This window comes from Pseudochaenichthys georgianus, chromosome 17 (assembly GCF_902827115.2).
Source record: "Pseudochaenichthys georgianus chromosome 17, fPseGeo1.2, whole genome shotgun sequence".
Taxonomy (NCBI): Eukaryota; Metazoa; Chordata; class Actinopteri; order Perciformes; family Channichthyidae; genus Pseudochaenichthys; species Pseudochaenichthys georgianus.
Window position 1 is genome coordinate 27,881,706 of NC_047519.1, and position 26,860 is coordinate 27,908,565.

At 40.8% G+C, this 26,860-nt stretch overlaps 1 protein-coding gene across 3 annotated transcripts in view; it reads left to right on the plus strand.

Moving 5' to 3' along the window:
- agap3 (ArfGAP with GTPase domain, ankyrin repeat and PH domain 3) overlaps positions 1–26,860 on the plus strand; it is a 122,876-nt gene that overhangs the window by 65,541 nt on the left and 30,475 nt on the right. For all 3 annotated transcript variants that reach the window (XM_034104557.2, XM_071206230.1, XM_034104556.2), the window contains exons 5-11: positions 2,154–2,295; positions 3,367–3,501; positions 5,611–5,738; positions 5,937–6,092; positions 11,088–11,171; positions 15,457–15,561; positions 17,314–17,485. In XM_034104557.2, coding sequence (XP_033960448.1) covers positions 2,154–2,295; positions 3,367–3,501; positions 5,611–5,738; positions 5,937–6,092; positions 11,088–11,171; positions 15,457–15,561; positions 17,314–17,485 — 922 coding nt within the window. The remainder of the gene's footprint in view (positions 1–2,153; positions 2,296–3,366; positions 3,502–5,610; positions 5,739–5,936; positions 6,093–11,087; positions 11,172–15,456; positions 15,562–17,313; positions 17,486–26,860) is intronic.

Here is a 26,860-nt window from a genome sequence, read left to right on the forward strand (position 1 = left end):
ATTGGTTCTCTGCAGGACAGTTTGGAGCAGCGGGACAGCACTCTGTCTGTTCTTCCAAAAGCACTTAAGGGGCAGCAACAGATCAATGGGTAGGCCCAGTCAAAAAAAAATGTTGTGGTCAAACTCTGCACCTGATCTGTGCGTATTTGAAATATTAAGATTAATGGAGCTACCTTTTAAAAAAAAAAAAGTGGTCTTCACTAAATCTGATGCAATTTATGCAGTTATTCTGACACTGCACAATACCTTCTCAACAGCGTCACACTGCAGACAGATAATGGTGGCGTCTACCTGGGGAACACACTGAGGCACTTATGTTTTATGAGCTAGATATTTCCTTCAGGAGTTAGTTCAAACCAAATAGCTATAGAATAATAAAGAGTAAATAGCACTTTAGCTTGTTTGAAGGTCAAATTACAACTTTGAATGTTGTTTGTGTCTTCCCAATGGGTAAACAAGTCACTATCAACTCAAAAGATTAGTGAGTTCTTGTTTTAAGTGGCTTAAAAATAGTGAATCCATGTTTTAAGTACAGTATTTAAATAAATGTATGAATCAGAAACAGGTTTATTAACACATACGAGGAATTTGACTTGGTGTTGTGGTACATACTTAAAAACACAGAAAACTATAATAACATTCAAAAAATATAGCAGTATTTACATTAATATGATTGAAATCGTAGAAATTGAATTGGAATAAGATATGTGCAGTAATGTGCAGTAATGAAACACAAAATGATTGTAAACATTGTGTGCATTGTGTCCGCCTAATATGTAAATGAGCAACTATCTGCCAACACATTCACCATATCAACACAAACATTGGTGTGTTCTTGGTTTAAGTGGCTCAAAAACAGTGAATGCCTGTTTACAGTATTTAAGTAAATGTATGCTGTTACTTTCCACTACTAGCACTGTCACATGTAATCTCAGTGTGATTTGACCATGCATTCCCATCAGCAGCTACTGATACCAACCCTGGCACATCTCCAAATGTCCACTTGCCTTATGCTCAGTGAGATTAGGGGAATAGAAATGTGTTTGGTTCCGTTTTAAACTGCCTGTGTAATTATTGGCGTAATTAAAATAATTAATTAAATCCATTATGTTCACTCTCACAGGAGGCTGAGCAGAGTTGTGGCTTGGAGGCTTGATTTGCCATTCATACGTTATGGGGGGGGTCTGGGTGGGGTGAAAGCTCGATGGACACGAAGGCATTGTGGGGGAATAGTTATCCCTTGATTGTCACCGCAAGCACTACTCTGGGTTCTGTAGCGTCTTTCCCACAATGCATGCTGATTAGGATTGATTTCCTGCACTAAAGGGCGACACCTCTCCCCTGTTTGATCATAAACTGGATTGTGAATATATGAGATGAGCAAATCAAACATTCCTAGATTATGATGGCAGTGGGAATACAGAAAATAGATGAAATGCAGTGGTTGTGTTTAATCAGTCACTTTTATATCGCCTAAAAGCATTTATTTGCCTCTGATCAAGAACTCACCATGGCTGTTGCTACACTGCCCCCTTCTGTCTCTATGTGGGAACTTCACTGGAGTGAATTCCGGCAACACATACTAGTTAAACTCTCCGCATCAAAGACGCATATCCTATTTCAGGGAGCCATTTAAGAACAAATTACTTTCATTAAAAATGTGCTTTTAAGACGTAATTTGAATTAAATAATTTCTGTCTCAATCGTTTTTTCCACCAAAAAGTTAAATTGCATTATTAAAAACCATTACATTAACGTCTCTCCTTCTAGGATCTATGAATGTGCTTATATATGATACACTGCACATAAAATGCACTTACTGGCAGAGAGAGACTTAACTTTGAAAAGTCCCAGTTAATACTGCTGCTAAAGTTTCTGCATATTACATCATGATTGGCTTCCACACTAGTTTTGATGTGGGATGTTGTTGGTGCGCACACTTCCTAAACTCCTAATGAAAGTGAGCGTAGACCAACATAACCTTTCCAGCAGATGGATGATGAAGAGTCTCGTCGTTCTGCACAGTGAAGCTAAACGTCCAAATAACAAAAATCTATGTTTCCCAGACGATAGGTATCTGTTGTGTGAATGCTCTTGTGCAATCATGAGGCAGCTTATATGTCACCTTCAACATCTCTCTGCTCCGTCCGCAGTTTGCTGCCTGGGTGGATGCGGTGGTGTTCGTCTTCAGCCTGGAGGATGAGATCAGCTTCCAGACAGTCTACAATTACTTCTTGCGCCTATCCAGCTACAGGAACACAGCTGAGGTCCCCATGGTGCTCGTTGGAACACAAGGTGATTGCCCTACATCTGCTTTATGTGTATTCAAGGTATTGCTATCTCTATGATGCAGCTCTACATTCTCTAACATTGCCTTTAAACGGACGATTTGACCACTGTCAACAAATCCCTCAACGAGACCAAAGCTGACACTGATTTGTCGTATTATCAAGTTTTACATACCGGAGCTTATTTCTGTGTGCTCCTTTGTCGTTTAAAAACTCTGAGAAGACATCGGTGAGCCCCGCTGTCGCAGTGGGTGACATGTTTTCTCTCTGTCGTTTATTTTGAGTTAATCCTGCATACTCCCTCCTGCTGCCGGAGTAACTCACGAGCCCATCCAATGTGTATTAATCCGGAGCTGAAAATGTTCCCTCACGACTACTTACTCCTCTTCTCGTCATGTTACTTCCAAACAACCGCGCCCATATGCGAAAAGGAATTACTAATTTAAATTAAAGGTCCCCTATTATACTGTTTTTCATCAATATATTATCGGTCTCAGATCAATACAAACATGTCTCTGAAGTGTTTGGCTCGAAATACCAAACAGATCGTGCATTGCAGCATTACCCATAATCCCCTCTGTTTCAGCCCTGTTTCAAAAGTGCTGATTCTCTGTCTGTTACTTTAGATAAAAATAAGGAGCTCCTCCCCACGCCCCTCTGAGAGATATTTGGTTAAAAAGAACACAATGGTGCTCTAGGAGGAGATTCAGGTGATAAGGTGGGGGGGGGGTTACCTTAGTTGGTGATTGGCTAATGGTTGCACAAGTCAAAAAATCGTTATGACATCATAAAGTGGCCAAAATCTGATCAGCTCATTTTCAGGTTTTATAGAAATGGATCGGGACAAAAAGAGAGAATCTTTGTTCCTGAAACGTTCAGAGGCTCTTTACACGGAGGGGACACATGTTGATGTAGAGAAGACATGAAAAAGTGGATGTTGCGTAATAGGTGACCTTTAAGTAATAAGTACCGTCGCTCTTTTGTTAAATTCATTGCCTAAAACATAAAAAAACGGAGTATCACCAGCCTCATCATTCAAGTGAAATCTTTGTGTAATATGTTTTCCTTTCCCTCCTAGATGCCATCAGTGCTGCCAACCCCAGAGTGATCGATGACTCGCGAGCCAGAAAGCTGTCAAACGACCTGAAGCGCTGCACATATTACGAGACCTGCTCCACCTATGGCCTGAATGTGGAGCGCGTCTTTCAGGACGGTAAGAAGGGTGCCAAAAAAAGTTACAAAAATGGAATAAACAGGAAGTACCAGAGGTAGCTTTAACACGATGACGATGTTGTCACTTCTTTCAAACGTGAGTTGTTAAATTGGTTCTTCACTCCTCGCTAATTGTGAAGTACTTCCTGCTGTTCATGAGTTATTGTTAGCATCGTGCAATAATGCCTGTGCATGCTTGACTCACATGCGGTTTGCTCAGCGACAATGATTGGCAGTATACTTTGTGAACAGTAACATTAACAGGCTCACTTAAAATAATAATACACCAGAGCTTTTCAATGAAACACAATCGTCAAACACTACAATTATTAATCACGGAGGCTAAAATCATGATTTCAATGTGGGCCTCTAAGCTACCAGCTAACATGCATTTGTTTATGAATGGTGGAATGCTTTCTTAAGTCTCTTAAAAGTATATCGAAACTCAGAGTTTTCCCCCGAATCCATAATTGAAGTCATGAAACTGTCATTTGGAAACTTGGCTGCTTTAACTCTGGCACATTATCCCCTAAGGCTGCAGCTCCGTTCAAAGCCTGTCATCCCTACACAAAACATCTGAATATGTAACACAGCGTTCACTTTGCATGTCATTGACTTGATGTCTTCTCTCCTTGCCGTAATTGCTTCCTGACGCCCAATTTGAAATAATTAAAAGAGATGAAGGAGCTTCGGCTGCTTGGCGATGTCGCTCTGTATCTCTTTCCTTCTCTGTGTCTGCCATGCTGAAGGAAGCAGCCGGGCGTTATAGTCCCTGCTGTCGGCGTAACATCAAATCATCTCTCTTTTCCCCCGGCGCTAATTCACGTCACGAACACCCCCCCTCGCTCCCCCCAATCCCTCACTGGTGTGTGCCGTGAATTAAATGCAAGTTGCACCAGTTGCATGGCAAACCAGGTTGTTCAGGTGGCGACTATAGTCCCTTTTAACAGCTCTCTGTAAAGATCAGTGAAATCACCAAAAGAAATTGCACGCATAATTGTATAGGATTACTTTTCTGGGAAGTAGAAGTACTTTACCCCCCAGGAGATGTGTGTGAGCCACCTTGCAGTATGTTGCTTATTACCTGACTGGAAAACAAATGGCCCGAGGTGTTTGTGATAATGTGCTCATCTGCTTCCTCGTCTGGCTGGAATTAGCTTTGCTTACTTTGTTGAGCTTCATTCGCTTAATATTCTGTTGGTGTTCTGTCTATAAAGAAACAAGAGACAAATGCTATTCTTTTAGCACTCAAAGAAGACTATATTGAAATGTTCTGACGACACTATGCATATGTGCACAACTTTACAACGTCATACCTGCCCTTAGTTTTATCCCCTAATTAAGTTAGCAACTGTTATGTTTACTGCCTTTTAGAACATTTGATGAATTAACTTTCTTCATGGTGAGAATGACACTTTGTTGCTGGCTAAACATCACGTTTGAATTGACTGAGAGTACATATTTGTACATGTGTGTTGTCGTTAGTGCCTTCTCTACATCTACTGATTATCGTCAGTAGGGGTTAATCACAACACCCCTATATATTCCAAATGAATTTGTCATGAAAGCAAAAGTCATGATCCAAGTAATAATAATAATAACTTTGATTTATATGGCGTCTTTCATGGAAACCTTGGTTGCTTTACAATAGGACGTGGGGCCATGGGGGGGGGGGGGGGACAAAAAGGAAAACAAGGGACTAGAAAATAACGAGATAAAAAACAGAAATAAACAAAGGCTGGTCACAACAATTAAGAGAGAGATTAACTGAGGCTTAAAGCCTTGACAAACACATTTAGTTTGAGTGATTTTTATTTTTATTTCCACAGTCATTTCAAAAGGAAGATAGTTTCTGTCGGTTAAGTAGTTGGTGTGTTCAGCAGATGTCTCTTGTTTAACAATGTCATTTGATCTCTCGGTAGTGTGGTAGGGTTAATCTCAGAAAGTAGAAATGTAGTCACTATCTACTGAAGAACATGTTTGAATCTTGTTTCTTTGTTTTTGTTAAGTCTCCAAAATGTCCCCGAATTCCTTTGAATGAAAAAGATGTATATCAGGAGTCATTTGACAAGATGAATGAACAAAGTGTTCCTGTGTCTCTCTTCTCCAGTGGCCCAGAAGGTTGTGGCCATGAGGAAAAAGCAGCAGCTCTCTATTGGTCCGTGCAAATCTCTCCCCAACTCTCCTAGCCACTCTTCAGTCCCCGCTGCCGCCATCCCCTCTGTTCACATCAACCAGGTAATCAAATCATCACAGGCGGCACACTGTTCTTTTCTGTATGCGTTACACTTCTCATAATCTTTTATCTGTGTGGGAAAATAAAAAGAATGTCCCTCAGTATAAATACTCTCTGACTTTCCATCTTTCCATCTTTCCCTCTCGTCCTACCTCCCTTCTTCTGTTTCTGTCGTTTCCTCTTAATCTCCTGTTCCCCAGGCGGCCAATGGTGGGGGTGCGTTCAGCGACTACTCCTCCTCTGTTCCCTCCACCCCCAGCATAAGTCAGCGGGAGATGCGCATAGAGACCATCGCTTCCTCCAACACGCCCACGCCCATCCGCAAGCAGTCGAAGCGCCGCTCCAACATTTTCACAGTAAGTATGCGACAGCTGATGCAAAGCAACACCCACTCACACTACTAGAAGGCATGTTGCCAAGCACACTTTGTCCACCAGAGGGAGACGGGTAGCTCCGAATGCATCAAAGCCACCTCTCCTGCCTCCCATGCAGGCAAAGAAAGCATCTTGTTCACACAGCACAAAGAGCAAAGGAGAAATTAAATTAGATCCCCAAATATGCTCTAGAAGTATAAACCCTTCTTTTCAAAGCAAATACTAAAGATAAGCACTGTGGAAAACAACTCTTTACATGTCCTTTTTTCTTTTCCAATTGGATGTAGTAAGTGCCCATGGATTAAGTCTTTCATCTCACCCATAACAAACTAGGCCCTCTGCACTTTTCTAAATGTTTGACCTCCCTCCCCCTCCCCCTCTTATTTTTTACTAGATCCTTTCTTTGCAGTGATTTCCCTTTTGGGAGGAGACAGCAGCAACAAACCGCCACTTCTCCAAGCTAAACTAAAAGTCCGAGCCAGCCAATGCCCTGTTAACACGCTGCTATTAACGCACCCCCCCCCCCCCACCTCTCATCAGCGCCCCAACTGCAGACAGAAATGCTCACCCAGCCATCTCCCTGATTCTAAATAATATATATAAAAAAAAAAAAATCCCCAATCTCTACTCAACTTACTTGGAACCTGGCCCAAATCCGATTTCGCCCTCCCAGATTCACCACCCCCCCCCCCCCCCCCCCCCTACCCCCTGTCTGCCTGCTCTCTACCCCGTGTCCTGTCGTATTTGCCCTACGCTCTAACCAATAGCATATGTGTGCACTAACCACTCTAATTTCCTTAGCTGTCGTAAGCTTGTCTTTTACTTGTAGCCTCTGCCCCCTTCTTCTACCCAGCCTGCCCCCCCCTCTCCTCCTCTCTCTCTGCCCTTCTACTCCAGCCTCTTCTACGCTGCTAAGACTCTCCTAATCTCACATGGCCAGCCCTCTGCCTCCGAGAGTTAAGGGAAGTCTTCAGGAACTCTTTTCCTTTTTAAAAATGACTTTTTATTAAATAGTCCTGCAGAGGCTGTTTTTACCTCCCACAAAAAGGCCAATGTGGGTTTTTAGAATGCCTGAGTCAGCTTTTCCAAAGTATAACGTATCCCTGTTTTTATCCCACAATTTAAATATTTCCCCCCACAATTTAGTTTGATTTATAAGACGGAGATCCGGCTATATGAGGTTATTTATTTCTGAACTCTTCCCCTATACCCCTCCACACCTCTAAAATGTCTCTTCTCTTCCACCTGTCTTCTTCCTCCTCACCCCTTTGCCCTCTGACCCTCTGTCTCCTCCCTCCTACCTCCTTCTGTCCTTCCTTCTCTTCCTATCCTATCATATCTATCTCCCCCTCTTCTATGTCTCCTACCTTCTCCCTGTTACCCCGGCTGCTTTGGGAGCCGCAGGCTTTGTGGCCTCCGAGCAGTACAGGCTGTTTGCTAGCACCCCCTTGTTGTCTCCCTTCCCCCCCTGCTAGGTAGTGACTAACCATGTCCACCAGAGAAATGAGCCTCTCCCCATCCGCGTCATGGAGATACCGAAGCACGCCACCTACCCAGTGTGGGTGCCGGAGTGGCAAGCCGAGCGGGAGTTTCAGCTCATGACCTTCTGAGGAGCAGCGAGCCGGGGGTGGGAGGGGGAGGGAGATGATGATGATGAGGAGGAGGAGGAGGAGGAGGAGGAGGAGGAGGAGGAAGCAGAGGAGGAGGAGGGAACGGGAAGTTAACAGGGCGACATTTCTTCAGTGACACTTGAAGAGTGCGATGGGCTAAGGAGACGAAGACTTGCCGTGCCAACCTTTTTTGCCATTTTACTAAACAACAGAAAAGAAAATATTTCATCAACAATATCGAGGATGTCCCTTTCCTAGCTTTGTCTGTAAAAATATATATATTGACATCTGTGTTACAAAGTTCTATAAAAGTTCTGCTCTCGCTGATAGACAGCAGGCTGCCATTCAGAAAGCTGTCATGGTTTCTTGTAAGTAGTTCATTTTATGTTAATTTTTAGGGAGTTTAAAGAGAAGTATTCAGAAAGAAAATATGCCTTAATGTCATCAGTAGACAAGCTTTGACGGATCAATATCAGACTCACTTTACTCAAGCCATTACATACAAGGTATTTTGTTCTCAGATTAGAGAAGAAAATGCTGCAGTTAATTAATGTTGTTCACTTATAATCAGATAAAAAAATATCCCGCTGTGCAATGGGACTTTTTAAAATGTGCCCTTTCAATGTGCAGTTTATTGAGTTAACTGTTAGAATTAAGATAATCACTTTTGGGATCAGTCTTTGGCCCAGCATTAATCTGACTACAACACATCTGATCTAAGACGTACTTATTCATTAGAAAAGCCCCTTAAAAAAAATATATACCTTTTTTTTTTTATTATGTTGTTTTTGCCGTAAGTAAACAACTCAAAGCTTTACGACAGAAGATTTTATCACTTCTTCTTTTTACCACCGTCACAAATCAATTTCACCAACCGCAATCATTTCAAGCCAGTTTTGCCATTACTGTCGTCGGCCACTAGGTGTCAGCACAGTACACATATTTTTTCCTAGTGCTTCCATGGTCAATAACTCCAAACGATCCGTTTTGTAATCTGTTGTCCCTGACGTCTCAGGCTGTCTGTCCCTTTTTGTGTTGAAAAGCACACTGTTTAGGAATTTAGATGAATACTACGGCATTTTTTATACTTAATCCCATACCACTCATCCATTCCTATTCATTTAATCCATGTATTAATGTCTGCCATTAGGTGTTTTCCATTCCATGTTTTTAATCACTTGACATGTTACTGGATCTCCACGTTTAAAACCATAACCAAAATTAAAGGAAGAAAAAAAAAAAAAAACATTTGACCCTGTTTTTCAATATTTGCAGATTCGTGCTTCTGTTTCCAACCTTTCTTCAACATAAAGGGCTTTCCAACTCCTTCCAAATTAGAAGAGCATGATCGTTTAAAAAGAGAGTCCCCCTGCTTTGCCAATCACGATAAAGAGAAGATTATTTATTGAGGACTTACAGCTCGACACTGCTTTACCCTCTGTGCTTTATTGCATTCAGGGTAATGCGCAGAACTTGCACTAAACGGAAACCATTGGACTTTGCGTCTTAAGTCGAGTTCATTCGAGCGCGCTCAAAGTAGACTGTCAAATATCACAAAGCGAGATTGACTCTAGGGACTCTTCTGGAAATGCCCTGCCCTGCCCGCCCCTACCCCCCCCCCCCCCCCCCCACTCCCTTTCAGACATTCCATACAAACACACGCTGGACAGTCAAGTCACTCTTGGAACTGTTATCGAGCCACCCAATGGACACAACCTTTCCTTACACCACATCACACTGCCTTTCGCCATAAATGAGGACTCAAGGACTAGACATGCCAAGTTGTTTTTTTGTTCTTCTTTTTCGAATTTCCTACATTCATTTGGTTTGGTTTTATTTGATTCCTTCTTATTTTCTAGGGAGTATTGAATGAAATTGAAACATGTGGTATAAATGTATTATCATAGAGGTATTTTAGAGTAGTTTGGGGTTATTTTATGAAGGCCTTCATAAAAATCAGCGTAGAGTGTGAGGGTGTTGAGGTATTACAGAGAGATATTATACTGAACGTTGCCAACAAATGACACTGGGTTGCACCGACTTGTATGAATGTAGTTAAACTTAACATTTGTTTTTACTTTTATTTATTTTAAGTTATTTTTTGCACATTCGATTGTCTTTTATTCATTTATTTATTTTCCTCAGTTTAGGTTTGGTACAGAGAGATTATGAACTCTTGCATAATCGCTTTTCTATCATGAACGGATTGACGAAAATATAGACTGCTGTATATCTTGTATTGTATTTTATTTACAATGGTACTCTATAAAAAGTACATACATATAAGGAGTATATGAAATAATGCCTTTATTGTTCATCCTATATTTTGTGGGAACTGCAATGTTTGGCTCAATCTGTTGAATATTTTGAAGTGAATTTGTGACTTGCTTTGTATGGTGTCTGTATAGAAGCTAAACAAGTCATCATTAAAAAAATAAAATGTTGGAAAAAATATAAACACCAGAGTTGGTTTACTTGAACTCAGACTCTACCTCTTCTCCATTGGTGACTGGACATTTCTCATGTTCTGAGTGAGACCATACACACTCATGTCTGTCTCTACCTGTGTCACATCTCTACTTGTTTTGGGGTGGGAATTTTTTTTTCAAATGTATTTTCATGTAAAGTTATATTTCCTGTCTAACCACTTTTTCCTCTCACAGGCATGCCCAGAAACTTGAAATGTTCTAACTTTTCTGACAGTAATGTTGTTTAATATTTGCAAAATGATTTTGTCCTACCAGGTTTTGTAGGTCAACGGTCGACAGAAGCTACTCTAATTTTCATCTCCTGTTTAATAACCTTTTTCCCATTCTCTCCCTTTAACCTGTTGTGAAATGTAATGTATTTATCATGCTACAAAAGCCCTTATTAGCGACTATGCTAAAGTCCCTGCTGGCTCTACACTGGTATAGCAGCAGTGGGTCTGCAGGTCCGCTAAGGGCCCGCTCGGGTTCTCTCACAGAGGGAAGGATCCCCAAAGGGTTTCAGGGCTGAGTCATGACTCAATGTGTGATCGTCCTTGGTCTCCTCTGTGTTGAGATGTGTCTATTGTGGTCTTGGTTTGGTCTCTTTATTATTTTATTTTAAACTTGCACGTCGGTGTTACTGCTGTTTGTTCCGCTGGTCTGCTTGTCTGTTAATTTCGAGCTTCTTTTTGAGACTTTTATTTTGCAACGTCGAGTTTCTTCATAATGCTCCAAACACAAACCCTCACTTCTCTTTCTGACCCCCATTCTCTCTTTCCCCCACACACACACCCCAACACACACACAACTTTGCCCCAAAAACTCCCCTCACACCCCACAAGGCTTTGCTGGTTTACTGTTGCTTCAGTTTGCTGACTGATTTTCTTGTTTTCTTGCAGTCACGGAAAGCCAGTGAACAATCAAAGAGCGTTGACAGTAAAACAGACAGCATAGGCAGTGGAAGGGCCATACCTATCAAACAGGTAAGACACTTTCCTCATTTCTACCCTACATTTCTTATAGTGACCTGGGTAAGTATGATCCTTGTTGTGCCATAAGATGTTATTTAAATCACAGTGGATTTAGTATACCTCTGTGTACTTGTCATGTCTTGCTTTTACCACAAGATGGCGATGTAATATAACATAACAGAAATAACTCAACGTAAGTACAAGTGTCGCTGAATCAAAGAGAAAAGAAGGCTGGAGGTTAAGACATAACATCAGAAAGGTTATGGGTATTTGTGGTAATCCTCCTCATACCACAATAAAAAAAAGAAGTAGCTTTTGAAATTCTAAAGGCACAATAAATGCATTTTTACTAAGTAAATTGCGGGAAAATTATGAAATTGAATTGTGTGTTTCTCAAATGACTTAAAATAAAGGTTTTTTTTGTATTCAATGTCTACAAAAATGTTTTAAAAAAGCATAACAAAGCCTCAGAAAACCTTAAAAAAATGATGATGTACTGATGCGTAAATGTATGAATCTCAGTCACTCAGTTGGGGAGAGATTATTCCAATCCTGTGATCAATTTGGATAATAATCTTAGATTCAAATCGTGGATGCACCGTTTCATAGAAAAACATTTGCTCCCAGTGGAAATGTAATTGTTTTTATTGCTCATAATTGTGCGTGGGTAGTATTTTTGCATAAAGGTTCATTCATGCATATCCATATAATAGACTTTGACAGCTAGGATTATCTGAAAATCTGATTAGATATCCCAGTAGACCCAATTTTCTTTTTCTATTTGTTTTTTGAGGTACTTTCATAACCAGAAACGTTGTGCTTAAAAACTATAGATCACATACTGCCGTTTCTATTTTGACAAGTTTTTTTCCCATCGTAAGTGTTTTTTATCATATTTTTCTTTATGATTTTTTTTATGTAATCATGCGTTGTTTAAAAGGACCCGCTGTTTAGTACTGAGCAGTAAATTACATATCTGAGTGAGGATCATTTTCTAAAGGTCCGTCTACAACCGAAGGAGAAGTAATTGACACATTGATTAGTAATCACTTGTGATTATATGAGGGCTTTTGAAAATGGGTCAGCATCATTATATTATCCTCTTTACCTGCAAATGATACAAGATAATGTCCTTTTTTTGAAAATGTTGAGCCAGACCTTCTCATTCCCTTTGGATGAAAATTGCCAAGGCTTTGGTCCAGCGGTAAAAATAATGGCAGGGTGACACTTCCAAGCCCCCTCACTCAATCAGAAAATAATGCTGTGGAGAAACCAGTTTAACAGATACAATATCTATCGGTCCGTCTGTCTGCCACACATCCTAGATGTTCTTGTAATAGATACAAAAGCTTCACAATGTTATAAAATGTAGGATTACATCAGTCATATTTATTAACACAGCAGATGTTAAAATTGGGGTTTTATTTGTGCCCAGCAACCTGAACAATGGCTAAAATCGGTAAGAAATGCATTTGAGAATTTCTTAGTCGACTAACAATCACATGTTTAAGTCAATTTTACTGTTCGTTGACTAATTTGGTTAAGCGACTGAGAACAGGCTGTACTAAAATCACCCCCTAAAAAAACACAATTGTAAATGTAAAACCTAATAGTGGCTATTCTGCAGACAGTTAATTGACATGTTATCTGGGTAAAGCTCTTGGTTTTATTGTAGATTAGTGTAATTCCCTGCAGAAGCTGGGGAATCTGATGAGTGCTGGTGAGCAGAGTTTGGTTTTCACACATTAGAAAGAATCCCCTCTGAGCGATCTTTACTGTGAACTCTCCCATTCTTCTCCAGTACATTACAGGGGGGGGGGGGTCCTCTCTAAAGTCTGGGGCCAGTTTCTCTGAGTTTCATGGCAACTTTTGACAAGAGCCATCCCCCTCTTTTATCTACAAAGGATTTTTTTTTGGCTATACAGATGTGGAGGGAGGGGGTTAGCCATGTGACTCGCTGATCTCCAGGCCAGTCAAATGCACAATCAAGGAGATCAAAGTGTCAATGTGGGCTTAATTACCACTGCCCCCCACTCACCCCATCGAGCCAAATTACACACGGCCCCCCATCTCTTCCCTCTGCTCCTCCTATCTATAAAAATAGTGAGTGAGGATAACAATGCACTCACTGCTGAGGAGCCGCCAACAGCAGTGAGTGCATTCTTGCCCCATCACCGACCCCCCCCAACACACACACACACACACACACACACACACACACACACACACACACACACACACACACACACACACACACACACACTTTTCCCTGTCACAAAGGGCTGTCCTATCAGTCAGCCACAGTGGCAGGATGCAGCTTTTCTCCTGGTCGTCTGACAAAAGAAGGGAAAGACACTATCTCCTCTGTGTAGATATGACAATTGTGTGGCCACAGAGACACGTCTGACGATCGGCCTGTTTCCTTATGTCGCACAGCCTGAACACACTCATCTCTTTGTGTGTGTGTGTGTGTGTGTGTGTGTGTGTGTGTCAGTCAGTGTTGTACGAATGCACAGGGCTCCAAACATGTTGCAATTTGATGCCAAACCACCACACTGCTCAATCCAAATGCGGCAGACAATTAAACAATTATGACAAATTATGTCAAATCATTTGTCTTCCGGCAACTGACAGTGGCGTGCTTTATGAAAGATGTGCCACAGCAGCTGTTCACCTAAAACAGCAGAGAAATTAGTCTGCACATGTAAAGATGTTCACGTTATTTTCGAAGCATCTTTATTGATCTGCTACACAGCTCTGATAAATATATGTAGCGCCGCACTGATTGTATGTATAGATTTATGAATGCTTCAGTAAGGCCACGAGATGAGCAACATATTTGCTTGTAAAACATGTACTATAGAGTCGCCAGAGGCCCTGGGACTGCATCATTTACTTTGTATGATTAGAGCGTCGTTTAAAAAGTGTTTACAGTTATTTTATTGATTTAAGTTTAGAATTGTGGGCAGGCAGCAAGTTATCGATTTAGGGACACGATATTTCATTCTGAAAAATCATCAGAACCAAGGATATATAATTTAAATGCGCTCTGTGCTTTCTGCTTTTTAAACGGAATATTTACAACATATTAATATATATTTTTAGATCAAATAAGGACAAAATTGTTGTCTGACTTTTTGTTTTATTCCAATGCAAAACACGACTTTATTAAGAATTTATAAAGTGTCAGCAACACACAGGCAACTGTTGTGCAATGCTGGTTTGTTTTTTCTATGTGGTCTTAGTTTTATAACTTTAATAACTTTTCCCCGTGGTAAAATAAGATTTTAGGAACATCAGAAAATAATACAATATTAGAGTATTAGAGTAGATTTACAGAATTGTTTGTATCTCCAGTGAGAATCTTTAAACAGGCAAGTGTATTCATAAGGTATTAAGATGAATCAGGTTTGGGATTAGGATGATTGTCGGCACACAGCCTGGTGCCCAGGTCACCGAGGGTCAGCTCTCCCTGATGTGTTAATAAGGATTAAAGCCTGCAGGATGGGCCTGGCTAGCAAAATACAACCCCCTCTACCCCCCCTCTTCAGCTCACATACACGCACACACACACACACACTGGCTGTAAAAGCACAAACATTGCCCCGGCTTAATCCCCTAATTAAGCGTGCCCCTCCTCACTATTTAACCCCAGAGAGCCTCCTGGCCCCTGCACTCAGCAGCGTTTGGCCACCTCCAGCAGAGGAACTGCATTGTTTACCAGTGGATTTACTCGGCAGATAAGGAAACCATCTGATGCCCTAAAAGGCGCCAGAAGATAAAGTAGAATAGAATAAGAGCTGAGTGGGCTTTGAAGAGGGGAGATCACACTCCCTAATCCCCGGATTGAGAGGTCTTCCAGAGTTCAGCATGTTATGTGTATGAATGCAGGGAGGAGGTCTGGCAAATTGGATTGTCTCTCCCTCTGAAAGGCCTCAGTGCCAGAGGAACCTGGCCAACTTTGCAGGTTGAATAATCACAAAGGAAAAACTAACATATCATTAAACCTGTCACCCAGCAAATTATAATGAAGAATGAAAGTTTAAGGGATTTAATTACATATAACTATTATGTGTTCATGTTGTTTTAAATGTATAATCACTTCCACACTGTTACATAATTGTCACTTTAAATGTTTGTTTGCGTTATGACTTGCCACACAGAGAACTGCCGTAACAAATCTGAAATGACAATAATAATGCTGTTTTATAGTATTTAAGATCCAACATGGCTCATATTATCCACCATGCTGCTTTGTGAAGAGCATATGCTCACCGTGATGCCTTGTGTCTTACAGGGAATCCTTCTGAAGCGAAGTGGCAAATCCCTCAACAAGGAATGGAAAAAGAAATATGTCACACTGTGTGATAATGGCGTCCTTACTTACCACCCCAGTTTGCACGTGAGTCTGAACCCCCCCTCCTCTCTTCTTCACTTCCTATTTCTTTTTCCAATCGGCTTTATGTGTTTGTTACACTACTGTTTGTACTCGAGGGTGCCGCTGGAGGTTTTAATGTGGGACTGTTTTTCAACCGCTGCTGAGCATGATTCTCTTGATGGGATTACATTTACAACCCTTTCCGTAGTGAGCGAGATTACAAGCATATAGGCTCATGAGACTAGTGTAACAGCTAACCCAGTGACTCTAAGCGTAGTATTAAGGAACGGCGTGTCCTAGTGGTCATCTCTGTCCCCCACTGGGATGCCCTTCCCCGGTGCCGTCTAATGGAGACATGGTGTGTGTGCCCGCCGCGCCCAGACTCCACGCTGCCTTGTATTTATAATGGTTCTCACCACATGGCAGCAGAGCCTGACCAGCCTCCCACATCCATCTATGTCAGAATCCTGCTGGGCCGCTAATACCTCTTAAACACTCGGCTGGCTGGCAGCAGACAGATCAGATCCCGGGTGCCACGCTCCAAAAAGTCGTCTTTTTATTCCCCCAAAACACCTTCATTTCCTGCCATCCCTCCCGGATTCTTCCAGCCTTGTGTTTAAGATGTTAGGAGATCATTTGGCGAGGTAAGATGAGAGATGTCTGCAACTTCTTGTGTCTAATGAGACTGCTCAAACTTTGAACACAAGCCCAACAGTTAGACGCGAACCTTGTGTGTGGCCTTGTTGCACTGACAGTGTGTTAGCGGTTTAATTTACAAGCAGTTATTAGTCGAGTGGAGCAGTGCTACAGTGATGTATGTAATTGACTGAGCAGGCTATCTCTTGATCATTACCGCTATTACAGGTCATCAGGGCAATCTTTGAATCTATGAATCTGTTGACTTACAGAGGGAGGTGAGATAAGGGAGACAGTTACATTAGCGCGGTAACAGCTCGAGCTCATTTTGAGCAGTGGAGCAGAGACGGAGTAAGAAAGGGGAAGAGAGATTGAGGAAAGGAGAGAGGGAGAAGGAAAGAGGGAGGGAGGCAGACTGAGAGTGGAAGAGGGGAACCTTTAATTTCGCAGTCAGCCAAGCCATCCACACAATCACCTTCTGTTAATTCTATCTGCTACATCAATTAAATTGTTTGTTGAAACTAATTGAATGTGGCTTAATCACACATCTTAATAGCTTTGCACGCTTCGATCTGGCTGTTAATTCCAGCAATAAAATGAAATGAGAGCGCTCACTGGGTAATTAGCGAGGAGGCTTGGGAAAGAAATGAGTGCTTTATGACACGGTAATAAAGCAAAGGAGCCGGTGGGGGGACGGCAAAGGCCGAGCTCGCCTCTATTTGGGTCTTTTTCTGCTGAGCCCAATGATTTTCACCTTGGCTTCCCACATTTGGGTAGTAGTCGCTTTAAACCAAATCAGACGCCCAAATTGAAAGTGAATGAGACTGTTTGCATTCATTAAGCCTATCATCTCGCTATCTGGAGAGATGGCGTGGGCACAGGTGATGTATAATGGCTTTACAATCATTTTTCCACTCTCACACGTTTAGTGGAAGGTCCACAATGGGTTGTGACTAATGGGGATGGAAATTGAATAGTCTTTTAATCTGTTTTTCTTCCATAATTCCAGATTCTAGTTGGTCTGCTGTGTATAATCGGTTACCTGTATTGAGGGAATTGTATGAAATAGTTGGACTCCTACTTGACTAGATCACAGTCCATCCACAATAACTGTCATGTTCTTTTTTGCACTTTCTATAGGACTACATGCAGAATGTGCATGGGAAAGAGATCGACTTGCTGAGGACAACGGTAAAGGTTCCTGGGAAGCGACCGCCCAGAGCCGTGGCAACCGTCGCCCCGACAGCTAGTCCCAAAACCAACGGGCTGACCAAGGACCGCAGCACCCTGCAGCTTGGCATCGGAAACACAGGTACCACGTCCTGTCCTCATTATATGGCCAGGGTGATAAAAGTTACTGTGCTTCGTTTGCATTTTTCATATTTAAGATATAGATTCAAGTACATGGATTGAGTGATTCATCTGCATTATGATCCCTCTTTTCTATACTGTTTTAAAGCAGGACTCAGCGATTCAAACCAATACATGTTTGATATGGCCAGAACACATTTGTGAAATGGAGATTAGTTAAATATGTCTTGAAGGTGATTATGTGCTACCTTTTTAATCTTCTGTATTAAACGTTGAAACGTAATCATATGAAGTTAGTAGTTAGTATCATAAACAACACTTTGAAGGCGCATCCACTCAAAGACTTATCAAACACACTTTTTGTCAAATTCAGCGAATACCTCCTTTTGGTTTGCTAGCTGTCCGTTATGTAGTGAGCCGAAACATAATGTTGGGCACATACAAGGCCCCTGCTCTTAAGTGGGAAACAAACAACGTCAACCCAAAACTAGGGTGGCCACTTCAACACGTGTATTTTGGTGTATTCACGGCATTCATGTTGTTATTCTACAGTATTGTTGTTTTATAGTCATTTGTTAATGTATACAACCCAATTTGTGTTCTTTGAAATTGAAAAGGATATCGCATTGTGTTTGTTACTTTCGTTGCAGTTGTATATGTCTTAAGTGTAATTTGGCTTGGCTTCCTATTTATGGTCATGCTTTTATTTTGAAGGAGAGTTAGCGCTGTTGACAGGAAGTTGTTGTTGCTATGGAAACAACGTGACGGCGAATAACGGAGAAAAGTAATATCTACATATAAAGACGGAGAAAGTAAACAATAACGTTTATGGTTAAGTGTTAGCATCCCCGAAGAGGCACAAACTCTTACGTTGATATTGGAGATTTCAATAAATTTAATTTGAAAAAAAAACGGGGGAAAAACGAACAAAATAAATATCCGAATAACGAAATTGAAACCGAATAGTACTCCAACGAACGAATATTCGGGTACAGCCCTACTGTCAACCCATCACCACATCAACATGTCCCAAAACATCAGCTGTTAGCTGTTAACACACAGAGCTCACAGCTCCTCATATCTGTTCAGAAACTGGACAAAAGTTAAACATGTAAAAACCACAGACTGTCTATGTCATGGCGAATACAGTCACTGCTTTATTTATGTCTGTATGACGTTGTTGTGAGTTTGGACGGAGCAGCTACTGGTTAGTTTAGCCTGATCGATCCGATCTCCATTCAGAAAACACGCATTTTTAAAAGGTTTTTCGCCTGCCGTCTATCTGCAGACAAAGCATTAATTAATGGTTTTTACTAACCAGTATCAATATTTAGTTACTTCGGCATCATTTTGAAATGTGTATTACAATTAAATCATGGTGAAACGGTGAAACTCGAGCGATTAGAGCGATGCGAATATTCGGGGCTTATCTCCATGTAAATACTATGGTAGATACCAACTACAACAAAATGAACATATCTTCCCGTGGTTGAATTGTAATACATGTTTCAAAATGATGCCGAAGTAACTACATACTGATACCGGTTAGTAAAAACCATGAATTAATGCTTTGACAAGTCTGCAGACAAGACGGCAGGCGAAAAACCTTTTAAATTGCGTGTTTTCTGAATGGAGATCGGATCGATCAGGCTAAACTAACCTGTAGCTGCTCCGTCCACACTCACAGCAACGTCATACAGACATAAATAAAGCAGCGACTGTATTCGCCATGACATAGACAGTCTGTGGTTTTTACATGTTAAACTTTTGTCCAGTTTCTGAACAGATATGAGGAGCTGTGAGCTCTGAGTGCTAACGGCTGATGTTGTGGGAAATGTTGATGTGGTGATGGGTTGACAGCATGTCGAGGATAACATCATATGTATATCCATTGTTAAAATATTCCCTTAAGATTTCCATCTCTTCTTCCATTCTTTCCAATTCAGTTTAAAATTTGTGCAGAAACAGCTGAATCGTACCAAACAGGAAATACGTAGCGCTGTCGGGTCAGGAAGCGTCATTTCTTGACTGACAGCGAAAACAACCAATCACAGCAGTGCTTCTCTGGCTGGCTCTGTCCAATCACAAACAAGAAGTGTTCTCCCTAAAGCAGGGGTGCCAACCAGTCGATCGCGAGATTTGTCTAAAAATAGAACAACAATATCCAGTTGTATCGTTAATGTCCTATAACATAATCTTCCTGTGCCAGAATAATGCACTTGAACGCATCAAAGCTTTGTGATTGGCCGGCGTGACCCCATGTGTCGGGGCGTGGCTTGTGGGCAGTGGGCACTAGTTCGCTGATGTTGTCTGTGTCAACAGGAGTGACAGTCCGCACACACACAAGACCGCAATGGCAGAAGCAAAAAAGCCCCAAATATATCATTTTCACTCCGAGTGGGAGGATGATTATTTTTGTATCTATTCCAATTCAAAGTCCATGTGTCTCATCTGCAATGCGAGCGTGGCTTTATCGAAGAAGGGTAATTTAGGAGCGGCATTTCAAAACAGTGCACAAACGCTACGAGACGGAATTCCCTCCTAATTCTGCCCTACGCTCCCAAAAGGGGAGGGGCCTGAGAGGACAGCTAAATGCACAGCAGTCCATTTTCACCAGGCCCAACAACAAGAGCAAGGCTGCTTCCATAGCATCTTATCGTGTCAGTCACGTTTTTGCGAAACACATGAAGTCTTTCAAAGACGGCGAAGTTGTAAAAGAAGCATTCCTGGAGGCTGCCGACGTGCTTTTGGGGACAGTAAAAATAACAGTAGCATTTCAACAGGTTTTTGATACAATAAAAACTCAAGTTAGATACCGTTATTAATCAGCTGTAAGTTTTGGTTTGTTTGAACTTATTCATTATAATTATTGTACAAAATGGTATAAGAATGCAAACATTAAGATCTGTTCTGTTTAAATTGATTATAGTCTATTATCAATTCAGGTTAAGAAACTAGTGTTGCTTGCATCCTATTTTAAAGGCATTTATTTTTATACTCTACTAAAATGCAACAAAAAAAAGGGTTTGATTCTATTAATGTTGTCTTTTTTATTGCACTTTGGCAGCAGATTCATGTGTAGCTTCAGATCTGAGTTGTCTTATTAGTAAGCCTAATTTATACTTTTGTAGCAACACTATTTTTATATAATGGCAAAGAAAGGGTTCAGAGTATTTTCTTTTTTCCTGTGTCATATGTGGCAGCACTGTTCAATGTTTCTTGAAAACATTACCCACTGTAGTATGTGAGGTGTGGATAAACTCCAACTCTGTATCAACAACACTGTTGTGTAACTTCAGTTAAATACTTGTATGTGTGTAGATTAGAAAGAGGAAAGATAAAGGATCTGCAGTATTTTATGAAGTATTAATCGTACGAAGGTCAGTTTTATACAAGTAGAAGTGTGTATTTACCTGGTAGTAGGCTGTCAGTAATGGCTACGCCTCTCTATTTGGACTGGTAGATCTCGGCAGACTGGCAACTTTAAAAGTAGCTCTCGGTTCAAAAAAGGTTGGGCACCCCTGCCCTAAAGGAATACCCTTTCCGTAAAAGCTGAAATGCTGTAGCATTTTGTGAAATGTTGAAGCGTTTTCTGAAATGCTGTGGCGTTTTGTGAAATGTTGTTTTGACTTGCACTTCAGGGCCACCGTACACAACTATTTCAGCCAGGAAACAGAAAAAGTAGTCACGTATGAAGTAAATTATCAAAGATCTTCTCACTCTGATAGGAGGACCACGTTTTCCTACAGTAGGTGCTTTATCAGGCTCATGAAAACATACAATGGAACAAAGGTTTACTTTTTAAAAGTATACTAGAGATTAGATCACACGTATGTGTCCAACAGGAATGTGTTATACATTTTATCAGAAACATTTAACAAAATGTGTGAGCCTGAATTAAAATATCATGGATGTATATCTTTTTTAATGGCTGTGTGCTTTCATTATAAACACAACTTTTTTTCACCAAATGTTAAAACCCAGATAATTCACTTGTACTTATAGTATGGAAAGACATAAGAGGAATCTTTCAAATGTATGTATACCACGCAAAAGACAAAGCAAATCATACAGTAGGTAGATTATGCAATGGTTACTCAATGAGTCTTTAATTTCTCTAGTAATTTCGAAGGTCCTTTTGTTTGTGATTCATCATAAAAATGTGTCCCCACAGGTTAATTATCTACTTTATGTGCGTTTCACTGCAAATTAGCTGCCTCGTAATATACACAATGATTTACCTAATGAGCATCTATGAGAAATCTATTAATTCTCTAAATTACTTAACAGGGAATTGAAGATTGTGTCTAGACATAATGTCCTCATGTTGTAAGCTTTGTTTATTTTGGACTGTCATGCCACCATGACACTGACCTAGTTACTTTTCATTCTCTTTGGTATTTGGGGTCAAAGCAATTAAAACAGTTTGGACCTGAGAATGTCTCCAGTGTCTCCACTTTTCAAGTTTAAAAATAGATCTGTTCTCCCAGCGAGCGATGCCACCGGAGGCTGCACAGAGTCTGGCACACTTATAGAGGGGAAGCCAGTGATTGGATTTAGGGGTTAGGATTAAGAGTAATTAATACTAATTAGCAAAGAGATCCCACGAGGGAGGCGGGGTCCTTCATCGGCTGTGAAACGGGGCACAGTGTTTCCTTCACTCGGGCTAAAGCTAATAGGCTGTGAGTGGGTCCGGTGCCAAAGCAGGTCAGCGGGGACCATTAGCACTGTCCAGGCAGGTTACTGTTGAACCTGGCCAAAGAGCTGCCACTGCTGTACATGTTAATCAGTCAAAAGCAGGAAGATGCAGAAGTTTACAGAGCAGAGGACGTTGGATATGTTCACCTTGAGGGGAGTCATTGTGCCAGACAAAAGGGCCTTAAAAAACAGGCTTTACCGGGTTTTCGGGAAACCATTTGGTCTGTTCTCTTTGTTGTTTGTTTCCTGTAAAAGACTCATCAATGACACATTCCCTGGATCTTCACTTGCCATCTATTTGTGCATCAGGGAACAATGTGTGTGAGATTTGCCTTAATCTCCATTTAGGAAAAGAAAGGTTACAAATCACATCAGGTCTCTCTCTGGGTGGAGGACCCTCATCTGATTATGCGATCGGGATTTTGATTTCATTAGACGTGCAATTGATGAAGGGAACAAAGGGGTAATTTTTCATTCACAGCGTCCAAATCACAAGCCTTGTCTGTGCCTTTGGTAATTCATTCATTCCTTAGATCTAAAGACCTTTATAATCACTGGGAGAAGAGGGATAGCGACGGAGAGAAGGAGGGGCGGAGTGGATGAGGGAGATAGGAAGATGAAGAGGAGAGGCTGAGAAGACAGAGTAAATGAGAGGACGCATGCGCCCGCCAGTTTGCCAAGCGGCCAGGTTTAATTCCTTTGCTGGGTGCTGAGCGGAACCATTTAAAATATGATCCTCCCTGTTAACACGCATCCCGTGTCACCGGCGACAGATACATTGTACCAAAGTATTAATGGACCCAGTCACTTTGAATCAGTGCTGTGGGAGAGAGGGATGCGTGTGGAAGAGGTGGAGGTTTCTGGAAAGTGTTTTATCTTGTTCCACAATTTTTCTCCAGCTCTAATAGCCCAGTAGGACATATTCACTGACCAGCAATGCCAACACAATACTTATTTTTCCAACACCAGTATAATCAGCTCAAGTGTTTCTCCAGCCATCATGTTCCAAATGTGTCCATTTTAAGCTGATTTAAACAGTTTTTGACCATACTAATTATATAAAAGTTGAGATGTGTAAGCTAAGTCATGTTTGAATTTGCACAGCAAAGCACAGAAGCTGGATGTTTCCAGCACATTTAGTTGACCAATTTCATCATTTATATATTTTTCAAATGAGGGGGTTTCTCCTCACTCTTAAAGGACACTTTGTGTACATTTAACCTTGGTTGGTAACCTTGGAATTGATTATAACTTTGTACCAAGATCAGTTTTGTCTGCAATCTTCTCCTTATTTGAGATGTTTTTCTGACTTGCCTTGTTTAATCTCTGAGGAAAGGACCCAACCTCTCAATAACCTTAATCCATAGTTGCAGGAATGCAAAACAGCAGTTGCACTCTGGATATGAAACAAGTAAAGACATTTTCAAAGGTTTAATGGATTGAAAATAACTGTGAAAATACTTATTCTGTTTCAATATTACATACATTGTTTATAATGATATAATATTGTGTAAATATTTCAGCACCTGTTAAATAGTTTCCTATTATTTCCTTTCTCGCTTTGTCTCCCACCCATGTACTGCACACACAAATGAGCCAGAAAAGAGACCAACCACTCAATAAACAAAGTTAAAGATGGATGTCCGTGGAAATTCTCACACGGATTATATATATATGGCAATAATGTCGTTACCATTTTAGCTTTGTATCGTGAAAATCTGATATTCTGACAGCCCTAGTATACAGAGCAATACAACATAATGTCTGAGTGTTTTGCGTGGGGACAGACAGCAGCAGCAGCGGTATCTGGGGGGGGGGGGGGGTCTGGGCGGTGGTCAGGGTGATGGTGGTGGGTTACACACAGCCAGCAGATGATGTGCTGCCCGGCCCACATTAGCATGAATGCTTCATTATCCCACTACTTGTACATAATGGCAACAACTCCACGGAGGGGTCAGGCCTCGTCACGGCTCATCAGCCCACTGACGGCAGGCCTGAAGAGAAATGAGAAGCCAGGCAGCGCTGCTCCCCGCTAATCCATCGCCTCCACTTAACACCCCGCCCTGCAGAGCCTCAGAACACACTGTATGGCTTCTGTTATATCTTTATACACATTACAAAACAGTCAGTAAGACACTTTCATAATGGGGCTTCCTTTTATTTTAAGTTTTCATTTATTCATACGAATTTTGCGCTTTCTATGAAATGTTTCTGTAAAGCAACATCCTTAGCAATGGCAATATAAATTCAGTTGTAAAGGAGACTTTACTCTTTGCTTGTGATGTTTTGAATTACGATCGATACAGTGGTGGACGAAGAGTTCAGATATTTTATTAAAATAAAACTATAAGAAGAGGAAGAATAATTACCTCAATGTAAAGAAAATGTAATATGTCATTAATGTTAACAAGCTAGAAAAATCAAAAGGACTTTATATGCAACAGCATGGCTTAATATCGTCAGTGTTATAGTATTAAGGATTCGTTTTTTGTTATTTTTACTGATGCAACTGTAAGAAACGAGGTGGAGATACTTTTCAAGAAACATTTGACATACAAAAATGATATTCACTATGTCTCTTTATAATTAAAGCTGTCAAATAAATGTAGAGGCAAAAAGTCTCAAAGTGTAGTTAAGTATTGAGAGCAGTTAATGGAAACAACCTAACTATAAATATAATATATTTTAGCACAGAAATTCTGTAAATGTTATTCATTTCTGCCACTGTCATGCAGTTTCACTTTAATGTATTGATTGCTGTTGAATTCTGACTGCCAAAATAATGATGATGCATTCATCAGTAGACACTAGACATAATTAACCTCTGGCATATTCGGCACATATCAGAAAATGATCATCAATATTTCTGATTTGTAGGTAGCGGCCATTATGAAGCATCACTCTCATGTCAGCAGTCTAACTTGTTCACTCTAAAAAGAACATTGAATGAAAAGTAAATACTTAGTAATGTATTCCTTTTTGACGGTGGATCCGAACACGATCACTGAAGTTGGGAAAATTCAGCGTTTAATCTAAAATGAAAGTGTCCGTTGTCAGTTCGTCCTCGTCAGTCCACACAGAGCTGGAGTGGAGGCCTGGCTGGAGCACTGCACTGCTCTTTTAATGCCACAAGCTGATTATTTCTCCACTGTAATTACATTATCCTCCCCTTTTATGCAGCAGTGGTCTCTGGGGACTAATGGATACAGCCATGTTTAATTCATTAATCATTAGCATCCAATTTGACAATTAAACGTGATTGTTGAATTTTTAAATATCAATGTAACTCGCCTTGTAGTTATCTAACTGGTTTTTTTTTTGTTCTCTTAAAGGCGGCAAAGAGTCAAACTTCACTCTTTGGAAAGAAAGAAATGTGGGTCTTTTTTTATAGTGGAATAATTAAAAACGTTCACTAAACAATGAGGTGATTAAACATTTATCTTTGCAATATGGGGTCAACAATGTGGCTGCATAATATTCGATATTCATTTCTTTAAAACACAGTGATAAAAGCAACCAAAAACCTTTCTCTAGAAGTCACAAGCTCATTTATATAGCATTCATTAGTCACTTAAAAAACAACAAAGTTTCCCATTTTCTTTTCAGTACCCTTACTGCTCGGCTTTGTCTCCCCTCCCTTCCTCCTCCTCTCCCCCTCTTCCTTCCTCCTCCTCCTCCTCCTCCTCCTCCTCCTCCTCTGCTCTGATTTCAGCATGCTAATTTAGTCGGTGCTCCTCAGCATGATTCCCTCGCTCTCTCTCCCTTCCTCGCTGCGATTCTGCTCCCTCCCCTCTGGGACCCGAAGATTAATATTCCTGGGCCCAACAAGATAATTACTGATACTAATTAGACATGATTATGTGAATTTGATACACTTATTACTCTAGATAATGAGTAGGACATATTATCCTAACAAGCACCCGTGCCGCTTAGTTTACTTTACACGCGACCCACACTCTATATTTTCTGTTATTGTCACCTCAATCAGAAACTGCTATTCTCTTGTAATTATTGAATAAAAGGCCTTGATGTGTGATACCTGTAACATGAGAGCATTGTTCAGAACATCTGAGATATGACATGTTTTCCAAACAAAGTCTTTTCACCTCATTAAATTACATTGGTTTATAATGTAGTTATGCAGCCTGTAGTAATTATGTCAACTTTAAAGGTTAAAATGGAGTGAATATTAACTTTTTGGATGACTGCATTTTAATATCAAAAACGTTTCTTGTAGGTTATACAGAATATGTTCTTACCAGTGTCACATTACCATAATTCCGTTGTGTTTAAATGTAATTTTGAAAATAAAATCACACAATTTTGGAAAAACAACATGACGGTTCTATTCAATTTGATGCTCTGTTAATCTAAAGCAGTTAATCTGACTCCCCGCACGTGACTGGAGGTGTATCGATGAGTTTTTCAGAGTAGTTAGGAAGTGTTGTAGCGACTGCTCGTGAACAGGAGGGAAGGACCCCACATGGCGCAGCCTAGCCCATGAATTAGTAAAGAGATCCAGGCGTCCATGGCTCGCCTGATTGGAAGTTGGGGAGAGAACGCCTGCTGACGCCAGTGGAGATCGATGTGGCAGTCAGAGGGATGAGGCGAGATAATTAGCGTTCAGAGTGTATCTTGTTAATTAAGGGCTAATTAGAGGCAGAGGCGGAGGGAGAGG